General features: G+C 36.7%; 1 protein-coding gene across 2 annotated transcripts in view; it reads right to left on the reverse strand.

Moving 5' to 3' along the window:
• Positions 1 to 292: 292 nt before the first annotated feature.
• Positions 293 to 12,619, reverse strand: part of ptena (phosphatase and tensin homolog A) — an 84,017-nt gene continuing 71,690 nt past the window's right edge. For both annotated transcript variants that reach the window (XM_061933840.1, XM_061933765.1), the window contains 3 exons: positions 12,568 to 12,619; positions 7,346 to 7,627; positions 293 to 1,357 (listed from right to left, as the gene is read on the reverse strand). The exon at positions 12,568 to 12,619 is cut by the window's right edge and continues 115 nt beyond it. In XM_061933840.1, the coding sequence (XP_061789824.1) occupies positions 1,172 to 1,357; positions 7,346 to 7,627; positions 12,568 to 12,619 (520 nt within the window). In that variant the 3' untranslated portion in view covers positions 293 to 1,171. The remainder of the gene's footprint in view (positions 1,358 to 7,345; positions 7,628 to 12,567) is intronic.

Raw genomic sequence — 12,619 nt, forward strand, 5'->3', positions numbered from 1 at the left:
TTGGTGGCTGACTAAATACTTTTTTGCCCCACTGTATATATATATATATATATATATATATACACACACACACACACACACACACACACACACACACAATGATGATGCTTGGGTTCCTCACTTGGGCAGTAAATTAATATATTTTGCATGACAGTCATCAGCTGCATCGTTACACACTGTAGACAGCGCCACTTTTCGAACAGCTTTTTCTTGTTTTTGTTTTGAAGTAAAGACGAGATGGCAGACGTGCATCATGACGTCCACACCACTGCACGACACTCGCTTCCCCTGCTTGTTTTGTGTATTATATTTTTATTATCTTAGGATAAAAAAAACATTAACAATTACATGGGATGCCTTGTTCTGCATAATTTAAACGTATACACAGTGGGAACAGGAATGGCAATGCTTTTTAGACATCATCACAGCCTCTTCATAAACCCGCCCCGCCCCAGCCCGCCCGCCCAAAAAACCCGCGGCCCGCATGCAGTTTGCACTGCACAAAAGGCCAAAAATTCACGTGAGACAGCCTGCAAAGAGCACAAGAAGCATTCACAGTAAAGGAGGAGGAGGAGGAGGAGGATGGAGAGTAAAAGATGAGGAAGAGGAGGAGGAGTGAAACAAAGTGACTGCAGCACTGGCCTTGGTTTCGACAGGAGGAGGAGCAGCATTGTCCCAGCACGTCCGTCTTCTCCTACTTCCACTCCCGTCTCCTGATTGTGGTACTTTTCCATTGTCTTTGACACCAACAAAAAAAACACAACTTGTTTATATATATATGCATGTATATATATGTATATACATAAGTGTATGTATATAGATATAAACACATTGGATAGCTACAGCACCTTTCCTATTGGGCAACAGTGTCAATACCTGCACGTGGTGGATGGCCGTGCCAAAGGGGCAAAAAAACAAAAAAAGAAGAAGAAAAAACAATATATTGGTCAGGATATTGATCTTTTTCCCTAAAGTTGGCATTTGACATGATGATATTCTATTGCCATGTGGGCAGGGAGTGGTGGGGGGTGGGGGGTGGGGCGACAAAAAGGTTCTTTTAAGTTTATATTCAAGTTTTCTCCTTTTTTTCTGGTGTATACTTTCTTCTTCTCCTGCTTTTTGTTTCGTTTTTTTCCTTGTTTTTTTTTTTTTTTTTTTTTTTAAAAAGAGTTCACACTTTTGTGATTTGCGTGTGCTGCTCTTCGTCAAAAGGTTCATTTTCCGGATCAGAGTCAGTGGTGTCAGAGTATCGATAATGGTCTGGCTCATTGTCGCTAACGTCCGGCGTGACGGATGTCGAAGTGCTCGCCTCGGAATTCGAAGGCTCCTCCACGGTTTTTGTGAAATACAACTTCACCTGCGGGGGGAGGGGGAGAAGGGAAAAGGTCAGTGGTGGCGTCACACCATACACTGCAAAAAGTCAGTGTTCAAAAACAAGAATAAAAAAGACAAAAGTTAGAGGTATTTTATTTGAACTAGGGCTGCAACAACTAATCGAATAAATCGATTAAAATCGATTATAAAAATAGTTGGCGATTAATTTAGTCATCGATTCATTGGATCTATGCTATGCGCAGAGGCAATTTTATTTATTTATTTATTTTAATTTTTTTAATAAACCTTTATTTATAAACTGCAACATGTACAAACAGCTGAGAAACAATAATCAAAATAAGTATGGTGCCAGTAGGCTGTTTTTTTTCAATAAAATACTAGAAAGGATAGAAATGTAGTTCGTCTCTTTTATCCGATTATTAATCAAATAATCAAAGTAATAATCGACAGATTAATTGATTATCAAATTAATCGTTAGTTGCAGCCCTAATTTGAACTAAGCAAAATTATCTGCCAATAGAACAAGAACATTTGGCTTGTCGACACTTTCCAAAACAAGTAAAATGAGCTAACCTCAATGAACCCAAAAATACCTTAAAATAAGTATATTCTCACTAATAACTGTACTACTACCGTATTTTTCGGACTTTAAGTTGCTCTGGAGTATAAGTCGCACCGGCTGAAAATGCATAATAAAGAAGGAAAAAAACATATATAAGTCGCACTGGAGTATAAGTCGCATTTTTGGGGGAAATGTATTTGATAAAAGCCAACAGCAAGAATAGACATTTGAAAGGCAATTTAAAATAAACAAAGAATAGTAAACAACAGGCTGAATAAGTGTACGTTATATGAGGCATAAATAACCAACTGGTATGTTAACGTAACATATTATGGTAAGAGTCATTCAAATAACTATAACATATAGAACATGCTATACGTTTACCAAACAATCTGTCACTCCTAATAGCTAAATCCCATGAAATCTTATACGTCTGAGATAAATAATATTATTTGATATTTTACGCTAATGTGTTAATCATTTCACACATAAGTCGCTCCTGAGTATAAGTCGCACCCCCGGCCAAACTATGAAAAAAACTGCGACTTATAGTCCGAAAAATACGGACAATTCACTCAAAAACAATATAACACTTTGAATTCTCCACTTAAATAAAAAATAATAGCATACAGTAATGCTCATCTCTTATTCAAGAAAAATATTTTTCAAATCCTCCATTTTTTTCGTAATTTCGTGAATGTTTGTCTCTCAACATTCACTCAATAACAATATAACACTTTGAATTCTTCACTTAAAGGGGAACACTATCACCAGACCTATGTAAGCGTCAATATATACTTTGATGTTGCAGAAAAAAGACCATATATTTTTTTAACCGATTTCCAAACTCTAAATGGGTGAATTTTGGCGAATTAAACACCTTTCTAATATTCGCTCTCGATGTGACGTCACATCGGGAAGCAATCCGCCATTTTCTCAAACACCGAGTCAAATCAGCTCTGTTATTTTCCGTTTTTTCGACTGTTTTCCGTACCTTGGAGACATCATGCCTCGTCGGTGTGTTGTCGGAGGGTGTAACAACACCAACAGGGACGGATTCAAGTTGCACCAGTGGCCCAAAGATGCGAAAGTGGCAAGAAATTGGACGTTTGTTCCGCACACTTTACCGACAAAAGCTATGCTACGACAGAGATGGCAAGAATGTGTGGATATCCTGCGACACTCAAAGCAGATGCATTTCCAACGATAAAGTCAAAGAAATCTGCCGCCAGACCCCCATTGAATCTGCCGGAGTGTGTGAGCAATTCAGGGACAAAGGACCTCGGTAGCACGGCAAGCAATGGCGGCAGTTTGTTCCCGCAGATGAGCGAGCTAAACCCCCTGCATGTCTTGGCTCACACCGTCCCTTATGCCACCGAAGATGATCAAGAGAAGAATATCGACCCTAGCTTCCCTGGCCTGCTGACATCAACTCCAAAACTGGACAGATCAGCTTTCAGGAAAAGAGCGCGGATGAGGGTATGTCTACAGAATATATTAATTGTCTGCACTCTCAAAGTGCATGTTGTTGCCAAATGTATTTCATATGCTGTAAACCTAGTTCATAGTTGTTAGTTTCCTTTAATGCCAAACAAACACATACCAATCGTTGGTTAGAAGGCGATCGCCAAATTCGTCCTCGCTTTCTCCCGTGTCGCTGGCTGTCGTGTCGTTTTCGTGGGTTTCGCTTGCATACGGTTCAAACCGATATGGCTCAATAGCTTCAGTTTCTTCTTCAATTTCGTTTTCGCTACCTGCCTCCACACTACAACCATCCGTTTCAATACATGCGTAATCTGTTGAATCGCTTAAGCCGCTGAAATCCGAGTCTGAATCCGAGCTAATGTCGCTATAGCTTGCTGTTCTATGCGCCATGTTTGTTTGTATTGGCATCACTATGTGACGTCACAGGAAAATGGACGGGTGTGTATAACGATGGTTAAAATCAGGCACTTTGAAGCTTTTTTTAGGGATATTGCGTGATGGGTAAAATTTTGAAAAAAACTTCGAAAAATATAATAAGCCACTGGGAACTGATTTTTAATGGTTTTAACCATTCTGAAATTGTGATAATGTTCCCCTTTAAATAAAAATAACAGCATACCGTATTTTTCGGACAATAATTTGCAGTTTTTTTCATAGTTTGGCCGGGGGTGCGATTTATACTCAGGAGCGACTTATGTGTGAAATGATTAACACATTAGCGTAAAATGTCAAATAATATTATTTATCTCATTCACGTAAGAGACTAGACGTATAAGATTTCATGGGATTTAGCGATTAGGAGTGACAGATTGTTTGGTAAACGTATAGCATGTTCTATAGGTTATAGTTATTTGAATGACTCTTACCATAATATGTTACGTTAACATACCAGTTGGTTATTTATGCCTCATATAACGTACACTTATTCAGCCTGTTGTTCACTATTCTTTATTTATTTTAAATTGCCTTTCAAATGTCTATTCTTGGTGTTGGCTTTTATCAAATACATTTCCCCAAAAAATGCGACTTATGTTTTTTTCCTTATTTATTATGCATTTTCGGCCGATGCGACTTATACTCCGAAAAATACGGTGCCTTAAAATAAGTATATTCTCTCTAATAACAACTGTACTGAAGGAGTACGTATTTTCTATTGTTTCATTGAAAATAAAAGAGCAAAGTCCATTTGGCTGTCATCTGTTTTAATTATGAGACACAATTGTGGCCAAGTCATGATTTTTTTTGGTTCATGCTTGAAATAAGAAATTATTACTTTAAAAAAGTAGTTTTATACTTGTGAGTAGGGCATACTTGCCAACCTTGAAACCTCCGATTTCGGGAGGTGGGGGGCGGGGGCGTGGTCAGGGCGTGGTTGGGGGCGTGGTTAAGAGGGGAGGAGTATATTGACAGCTAGAATTCATATATATACGTATATATCTACATCCTGAAAATATGCAAACAAAACTGTGTTTAGATAATTGATACTTCAAACTTGCATAAATAAATATTAAGGAATATAACATAACTTGGCTTCTGAGAGCTTCAAAATGTAATGAATAAAATGCTAAATTTGTTGATAAACAAGCAATTATTTTAATAATTAAATATGGTCATTTTAAATGAATTATGATAATTTAAAATTAATTATTTCAAATATGTTTATTTTAATGTATAATTCTATGGCTGGATGTAATAAGGAGTCAGAAAAAATACAAATAAAAATACAATTAATTTGGATGTTTTTAGCAAAATATAGTAAAAATGTATTTCGTTTTTTTTTTTTTAAATTAATAAATATATGTATTTTTAGGTAAGATAAACATAATAATACAATTTATCTCTAGTCTGGATGATTTAGTTCTTTTCACCCTGCTGTCCTCCCGTGTGAAAAAAGGCTGTCCTCACTCCGGTCCGCATGGAGCTGGAGGGGGCGTGGCCTCCAGCTCCGGCTGAAAATCGGGAGAATTTCGGGAGAATATTTGTCCCGGGAGGTTTTCGGGAGAGGCGCTGAATTTCGGGAGTCTCCCGGAAAATTCGGGAGGGTTGGCAAGTATGGAGTAGGGATGTCCGATCATGGCTTTTTGCCGATATCTGATATTGTCCAACTCTTTAATTACCGATATCAACCGATACCGATATCAACCGATATATACAGTCGTGGAATTAACACATTATTATGCCTGATTTGGACAACCAGGTATGGTGAAAATAAGGTACTTTTTAAAAAAAATTTATAAAATAAATAAATGAAAAACATTTTCTTGAATAAAAAAGAAAGTAAAACAATATAAAAACAGTTACATAGAGACTAGTAATTAATGAAAATGAGTCAAATTAACTGTTAAAGGTTAGTACTATTAGTGGACCAGCAGCACGCACAATCATGTGTGCTTACGGACTGTATCCCTTGCAGACTGTATTGATATACCGTATTTTCCGCACTATAAGGCGCACCTAAAAACCACAAATTTTCTCAAAAGCTGACAGTGCGCCTTATAACCCGGTGCGCTTTATATATGGATAAATATTAACATTCATTTTCATAAAGTTTCGGTCTCGCAACTTCGGTAAACAGCCGCCATATTTTTTCCCGGTAGAACAGGAAGCGCTTCTTCTACGCAAGCAACCGCCAAGGTAAGCACCCGCCCCCATAGAACAGGAAGCGCTTCTTCTTCTACTGTAAGCAACCACCCGCCCGCGTAGAAGAAGAAAAAGCGCACGGATATCACCGTACGTTTCATTTCCTTTGTGTGTTTACATCTGTAAAGACCACAAAATGGCTCCTACTAAGCGACAGGTATCCGGTTCATGAAAAGACGCAATCTCTCCATCCGCACACGGATTACTATTTCACAGCAACTGATATTCCTGTGAACCGCACTGTGGATACAACGGGAGCACGTACGGTGAATATTCGCACCACAGGGAATGAGAAGTCACCCTTCACTGTGGTTCTAGCTTGCCATGCTAATGGCCAGAAACTTCCACCCATGGTGATATTCAAAAGGAAGACCTTGCCAAAAGAGACCTTTCCAGCCGGCGTCATCATAAAAGCTAACTCGAAGGGATGGATGAAGAAAAGATGAGCGAGTGGTTAAGGTAAGTTTAAGTTTACGCGAAGAGGCCGGGTGGCTTTTTTCACGCAGCTCCGTCCATGTTGATATACGATTCCATGCGCGCCCACATCACGCTGGTTTTAATATATTATTAAAGTTTGACTGACCTATCTGACTGTTTTTTTGACATTCCTTTAGCGCAGTTAGATGCGGCTTACAACACGGGGCGGCTTATAGGTGGACAAAGTTTTGAAATATGCCGTTCATTGAAGGCGCGGCTTATAACCCAGGGCGCCTTATGGTGCGGAAAATACGGTATATTGATATATAATGTAGGAACCAGAATATTAATAACAGAAAGAAACAACCCTTTTGTGTGAATGAGTGTAAATGGGGGAGGGAGGTTTTTTGGGTTGGTGCACTAATTGTAAGTGTATCTTGTGTTTTTTATGTTGGTTTAATTAAAAAACAAACAAACAAAAAAAACGATACCGATAATAAAAAACCCTATACTGATCATTTCCGATATTACATTTTAACGCATTTATCGGCCGATAATATCGGCAGGCCGATATCGGACATCTCTACTTGTGAGTGTTGATGACACAGCTTTGCAACAGTTGATATTCTAGTTTCAAGCATGTTTTACTCAATATAGGTCATCAAATCTCAGCAACAAGCTGTAATATCTTACTGAGATCATTTAGGACCAAAACCCTTAAAACAAGTAAAACACTAACATAAAATCTGCTTAGTGAGAAGAATTATCTACTAACATAAAATCTGCTTAGTGAGAAGAATTATCTTATCAGACAGAAAATAAGCAAATATCACCCTTATTTGACATATTTCATCTTACTTAGATTGCAGTTTTTGCAGTGCAGTGGGCTTTAGCGAGGGCTTTTACCTTGAAGTTTGGCGAGAAGTAGCGGTTAGCTTTGTCTTTGTTGGCCTTGTCCAGGTCGTTTTTAGTCAGCGTCAGGATGAGGTAGTCCCTGTCGCCGTCCCTGCACTCGGCGCTCAGCGGCGGGCCCTGGCCCCCGGCCCCTGGCTGCGGCTGCTGCTGCTGCTGCTGCGGTGGTTGTTGTTGACTCTCCAGATTATTAAGTGCGCCATTCTCCATCTTTTCCCCGCTTTCCTCCGGCCCCGGGATGAAAAAGGTGTTCACCCAGAAGTGAAACATTTTATCCTGGGGGATGAAAGGAATCATTTATGCACGGTAAGACCTTTTCCAGGTGTGCTTGCTATAAAATATCTAAAAAACCCCAACCCAAAACAAGTGACATTTTGGCAGCCGTTTTTGTCATTTCCCAAAGGACAGTACTACAGAAAGTGAACACGGATGTACTTTAGAGTAGTCCGTGTTCATCTTGTACAGATGTATGACCGTGGGGTAGTCGTGTCATGTTTTGGGCCACATAGCAGCTTTCCGACATGACAAGGAGCACAAGCACAGAGATCCAGTGACCAAGTGTATTACAGTCTATTATACAGCTTTATTCACATGTGAATAATGCTGTATAATAGACTGTATTTATATTATTCACATGTGAATAATGCTGTATAATAGACTGTATTTATATTATTCACATGTGAATAATGCTGTATAATAGACTGTATTTATATTATTCACATGTGAATAATGCTGTATAATAGACTGTATTTATATTATTCACATGTGAATAATGCTGTATAATAGACTGTATTTATATTATTCCCATGTGAATAATGCTGTATAATAGACTGTATTTATATTATTCACATGTGAATAATGCTGTATAATAGACTATTTATATTATTCACATGTGAATAATGCTGTATAATAGCCTGATATTATATTATTCCCATGTGAATAATGCTGTATAATAGACTATTTATATTATTCACATGGGAATAATGCTTTATAATAGACTGTATTTATATTATTCACATGTGAATAATGCTGTATAATAGACTGTATTTATTATTCACATGTGAATAATGCTGTATAATAGACTATTTATATTAGTCACATGTGAATAATGCTGTATAATAGCCTGATGTTGTATTATTCCCATGTGAAAAATGCTGTATAATAGACTGTATTTATGTAATTCACGTGTGAATAATGCTGAATAATAGACTGTATTTATATTATTCACATGTGAATAATGCTGTATAATAGCCTGATATTATATTATTCACATGTGAATAATGCTGTATAATAGCCTGATATTATATTATTCCCATGTGAATAATGCTGTATAATAGACTGTATTTGTATTATTCACATGTGAATAATGCTGTATAATAGAATGTATTTATATTATTCACATGTGAATAATGCTGTATAATAGGCTGTATTTATTATTCCCATGTGAATAATGCTGTATAATAAGACTGTATTTATGTAATTCACATGTGAATAATGCTGTATAATAGCCTGATATTATATTATTCACATGTGAATAATGCTGTATAATAGTCTGTATTTATATTATTCACATGTGAATAATGCTGTATAATAGACTAATTGTTATTCACATGTGAATAATGCTGTATAATAGACTGTAATTGTTATTTACATGTGAATAATGCTGTATAATAGTCTGTATTTATATTATTCACATGTGAATAATGCTGTATAATAGACCACAGGTGTCAAACTCAAGGCCCAGGGGCCAGATATGGCCCGCCACATCATTTTATATGGCCGGCGAAATGGTAATATAATAGAATAGAAAGTACTTTATTGATCCTGGGGGAAATTCAGCACCACAGTTCGCTCACAATAGACAATAAATACTATACAGCATTATTCACATGTGAATAATACAAATATATTCTATATTTAAGTGCAGTCAAGAAGGAACATATGCACTATACAGTCTGATGGCTGTCAGTATGAAGGACCTCCTGTGTGTATACTTTAATAAAAAATATTTTCTTACTAAATATTTGGAATTCAAAAAATACATTAACTGCTTATCTTTAAGTACAAATATTTTAAAACGGGATATCTAATAAAGCAACAAAATGTTATCATATTTTACATGAGTACTTAAATATCAGCGTGACTTATGATTTTAAAGCAAGTTATCAAATTGTGCACTGTAAAAATGACAATAGACTTTACGGTAAAACTTTTTTTTTTAACCAAAGACAACAACTTAATGAATATCCTACTGGTGGCTTGTAAAAACACCATTACCAGGAAATGGATATCCCAGGAGAGCCCAATGGAAACAATGGATGGAGAAGATAACTGCCTTTATTAATGATAAATTGGAGAAATTTACTTCATACTGGGAAAACTGGGTCAATTATGTCACGCCCCATAAGCCTGACTTTTATTTTTCGAATTAGTGATTGTACTGCTTAAAAAAACAAAAAAACGATTACTCCCTATATGTGTGTGTGTGTGTATATATATATATATATATATATATGTTACGTTAACATACCAGTTGGTTATTTATGCCTCATATAACGTACACTTATTCAGCCTGTTGTTCACTATTCTTTATTTATTTTAAATTACCTTTCAAATGTCTATTCTTGGTGTTGGCTTTTATAAAATAAATTTCCCCAAAAATGCAACTTATACTCCAGTGCGACTTATGTTTTTTTCCTTCTTTATTATGCATTTTCAGCCGGTGCGATTTATACTCCGGAGCAATTTAGAATCCGGAAAATACGGTAATTTGTCCAAAAAAATAAAATAAATAAATTTGATTTTTGAACATTATTAATCAATTTACGAGATGAATAAAAATCAGGATTCGGATGTTATAAAAAAAAACATTTTTTAGCACCCCTATTTATTATATACCGTATAACAATTTCCCTTGTGGATCAATAAAGTTTGTCTAAGTCTATAGTTTGTAAAAATAACAATAAACACTTAAATATCTGCTTGTCACCTGGACTTACGATTTCTAAGCAAGTCATCCATCAATTTGTACGTACAAAAATCAAATAACCAAATGCATAGTCAATAATATAATGAGGCGATTATACTTTTATTTACTGTGGCCTGCAAAAGCCTGGAAATAATGTGAATACATCGTCGTTCTCACTAAATGTTTTCACTGTTTCCATTTTGACAGAAAAAAATGTATGTAATACAGGAAATTTCACGTTTTAAACTTTGATATTATATGCTCATGCAACAAATATTCAATTGTTATTGGTGTGAATCCTTGGGCACCTCGCCATTCGATTCCCATTCTTGGGGTGAGGATTTGATTCATAATCGATTCAAACTGATTTTTGCAATGTATTATTTGGTATAATAATAACACCTTAACAAAACAGCTTACAGGTTACAAAACCTTATTTTGGTTGCTGACATATGACACATTCATGCACCAAGTACCGTATTTTCCGCACTATAAGGCGCACCTAAAAACCACAAATTTTCTCAAAAGCTGACAGTGCGCCTTATAACCCGGTGCGCTTTATATATGGATTAATATTAAGATTCATTTTCATAAAGTTTCGGTCTCGCAACTACGGTAAACAGCCGCCATCTTTTTTCCCCGTAGAAGAGGAAGTGCTTCTTCTTCTACGCAAGCAACCGCCAAGGTAAGCACCCGCCCCCATAGAACAGGAAGCGCTTCTTCTTCTACTGTAAGCAACCACCCGCCCGCGTAGAAGAAGAAGAAGCGCGCGGATATTACGTTTCATTTCCTTTGTGTGTTTACATCTGTAAAGACCACAAAATGGCTCCTACTAAGCGACAGGGATCCGGTTCATGAAAAGACGCAATCTCTCCATCCGCACACGGACTACTATTTCACAGCAACTGCCTAAAGACTTTCAAGAAAAGCTGGCTACTTTCCGTGCATATTGTAAAAACAAGATAGCTGAAAAAAAGATCCGGCCAGAGAACATTATCAACATGGACGAGGTTCCACTGACTTTTGATATTCCTGTGAACCGCACTGTAGATACAACGGGAGCACGTACGGTGAATATTCGCACCACAGGGAATGAGAAGTCATCCTTCACTGTGGTTCTAGCTTGCCATGCTAATGGCCAGAAACTTCCACCCATGGTGATATTCAAAAGGAAGACCTTGCCAAAAGAGACCTTTCCAGCCGGCGTCATCATAAAAGCTAACTCGAAGGGATGGATGGATGAAGAAAAGATGAGCGAGTGGTTAAGGTAAGATTACGCGAAGAGGCCGGGTGGCTTTTTTCACGCAGCTCCGTCCATGTTGATGTACGACTCCATGCGCGCCCACATCACGCTGGTTTTTAATATATTATTAAAGTTTGACTGACCTGACTGTTTTTTTGACATTCCTTTAGCGCAGTTAGATGCGGCTTATAACACGGGGCGGCTTATAGGTGGACAAAGTTTTGAAATATGCCGTTCATTGAAGGCGCGGCTTATAACCCAGGGCGCCTTATGGTGCGGAAAATACGGTAAGTAAAAGGTTTGTTTTTTTTAGATAATTTGTGAAAAAAATAAATAAAAATAAATTAGATTTTTGAAATTAATCATTTTACAAGATGAATAAAATTTAGGATTCGGATGTGATAAAAAACATTTTTTTGCACTCCTATTTATTATATACCATAACAATAACAGTGCAATACTTTTTCATAACATGGTCACTTTTGCCTAGTTTCTCTTGTTATATTCTTATTTTACTGTTATATTTTTATTCTCATTGTTGCTTTTTATTTTTATTCTTACTGTAATATTTTTCTATTTTGTTTCCATTTATGCCCCCATTATTTACTTTTTAAATTCGATCTCAATTCTGTACACTGCTGCTGGAATTTTAATTTTCCTGAGGGAACTCTCCTGAAGGAATCAATAAAGTACTATCTATCTATCTATCTATAACAATTTCCCTTGTGGATCAATAAAGTTTGTCAAAGTCTATAGTTTGTAAAAAAAATAACATACTTAAATATCTGCTTGTCACCTGGACTTACGATTTCAAAGCAAGTTATCCATCAGTTTGTACGTACAAAAATCAAATAACCAAATGCATAGGCAATAATATAATGAGGCGATTATACTTTTATATTCTTACATTCACTGTTACAAGCGGCCCTCCATGAAAACAAGTTTGACATCCCTAATTTTTATGGTGTTGTCCTTGGACTTAAGCAGGAAGTGACCCCGACTGACCTTTTTCATCATTTTGTTCTGCTTGTGGAAGAACTCCACCTTGATGTCGCCG

Source organism: Nerophis lumbriciformis, linkage group LG02 (assembly GCF_033978685.3).
Source record: "Nerophis lumbriciformis linkage group LG02, RoL_Nlum_v2.1, whole genome shotgun sequence".
NCBI lineage: Eukaryota > Metazoa > Chordata > Actinopteri > Syngnathiformes > Syngnathidae > Nerophis > Nerophis lumbriciformis.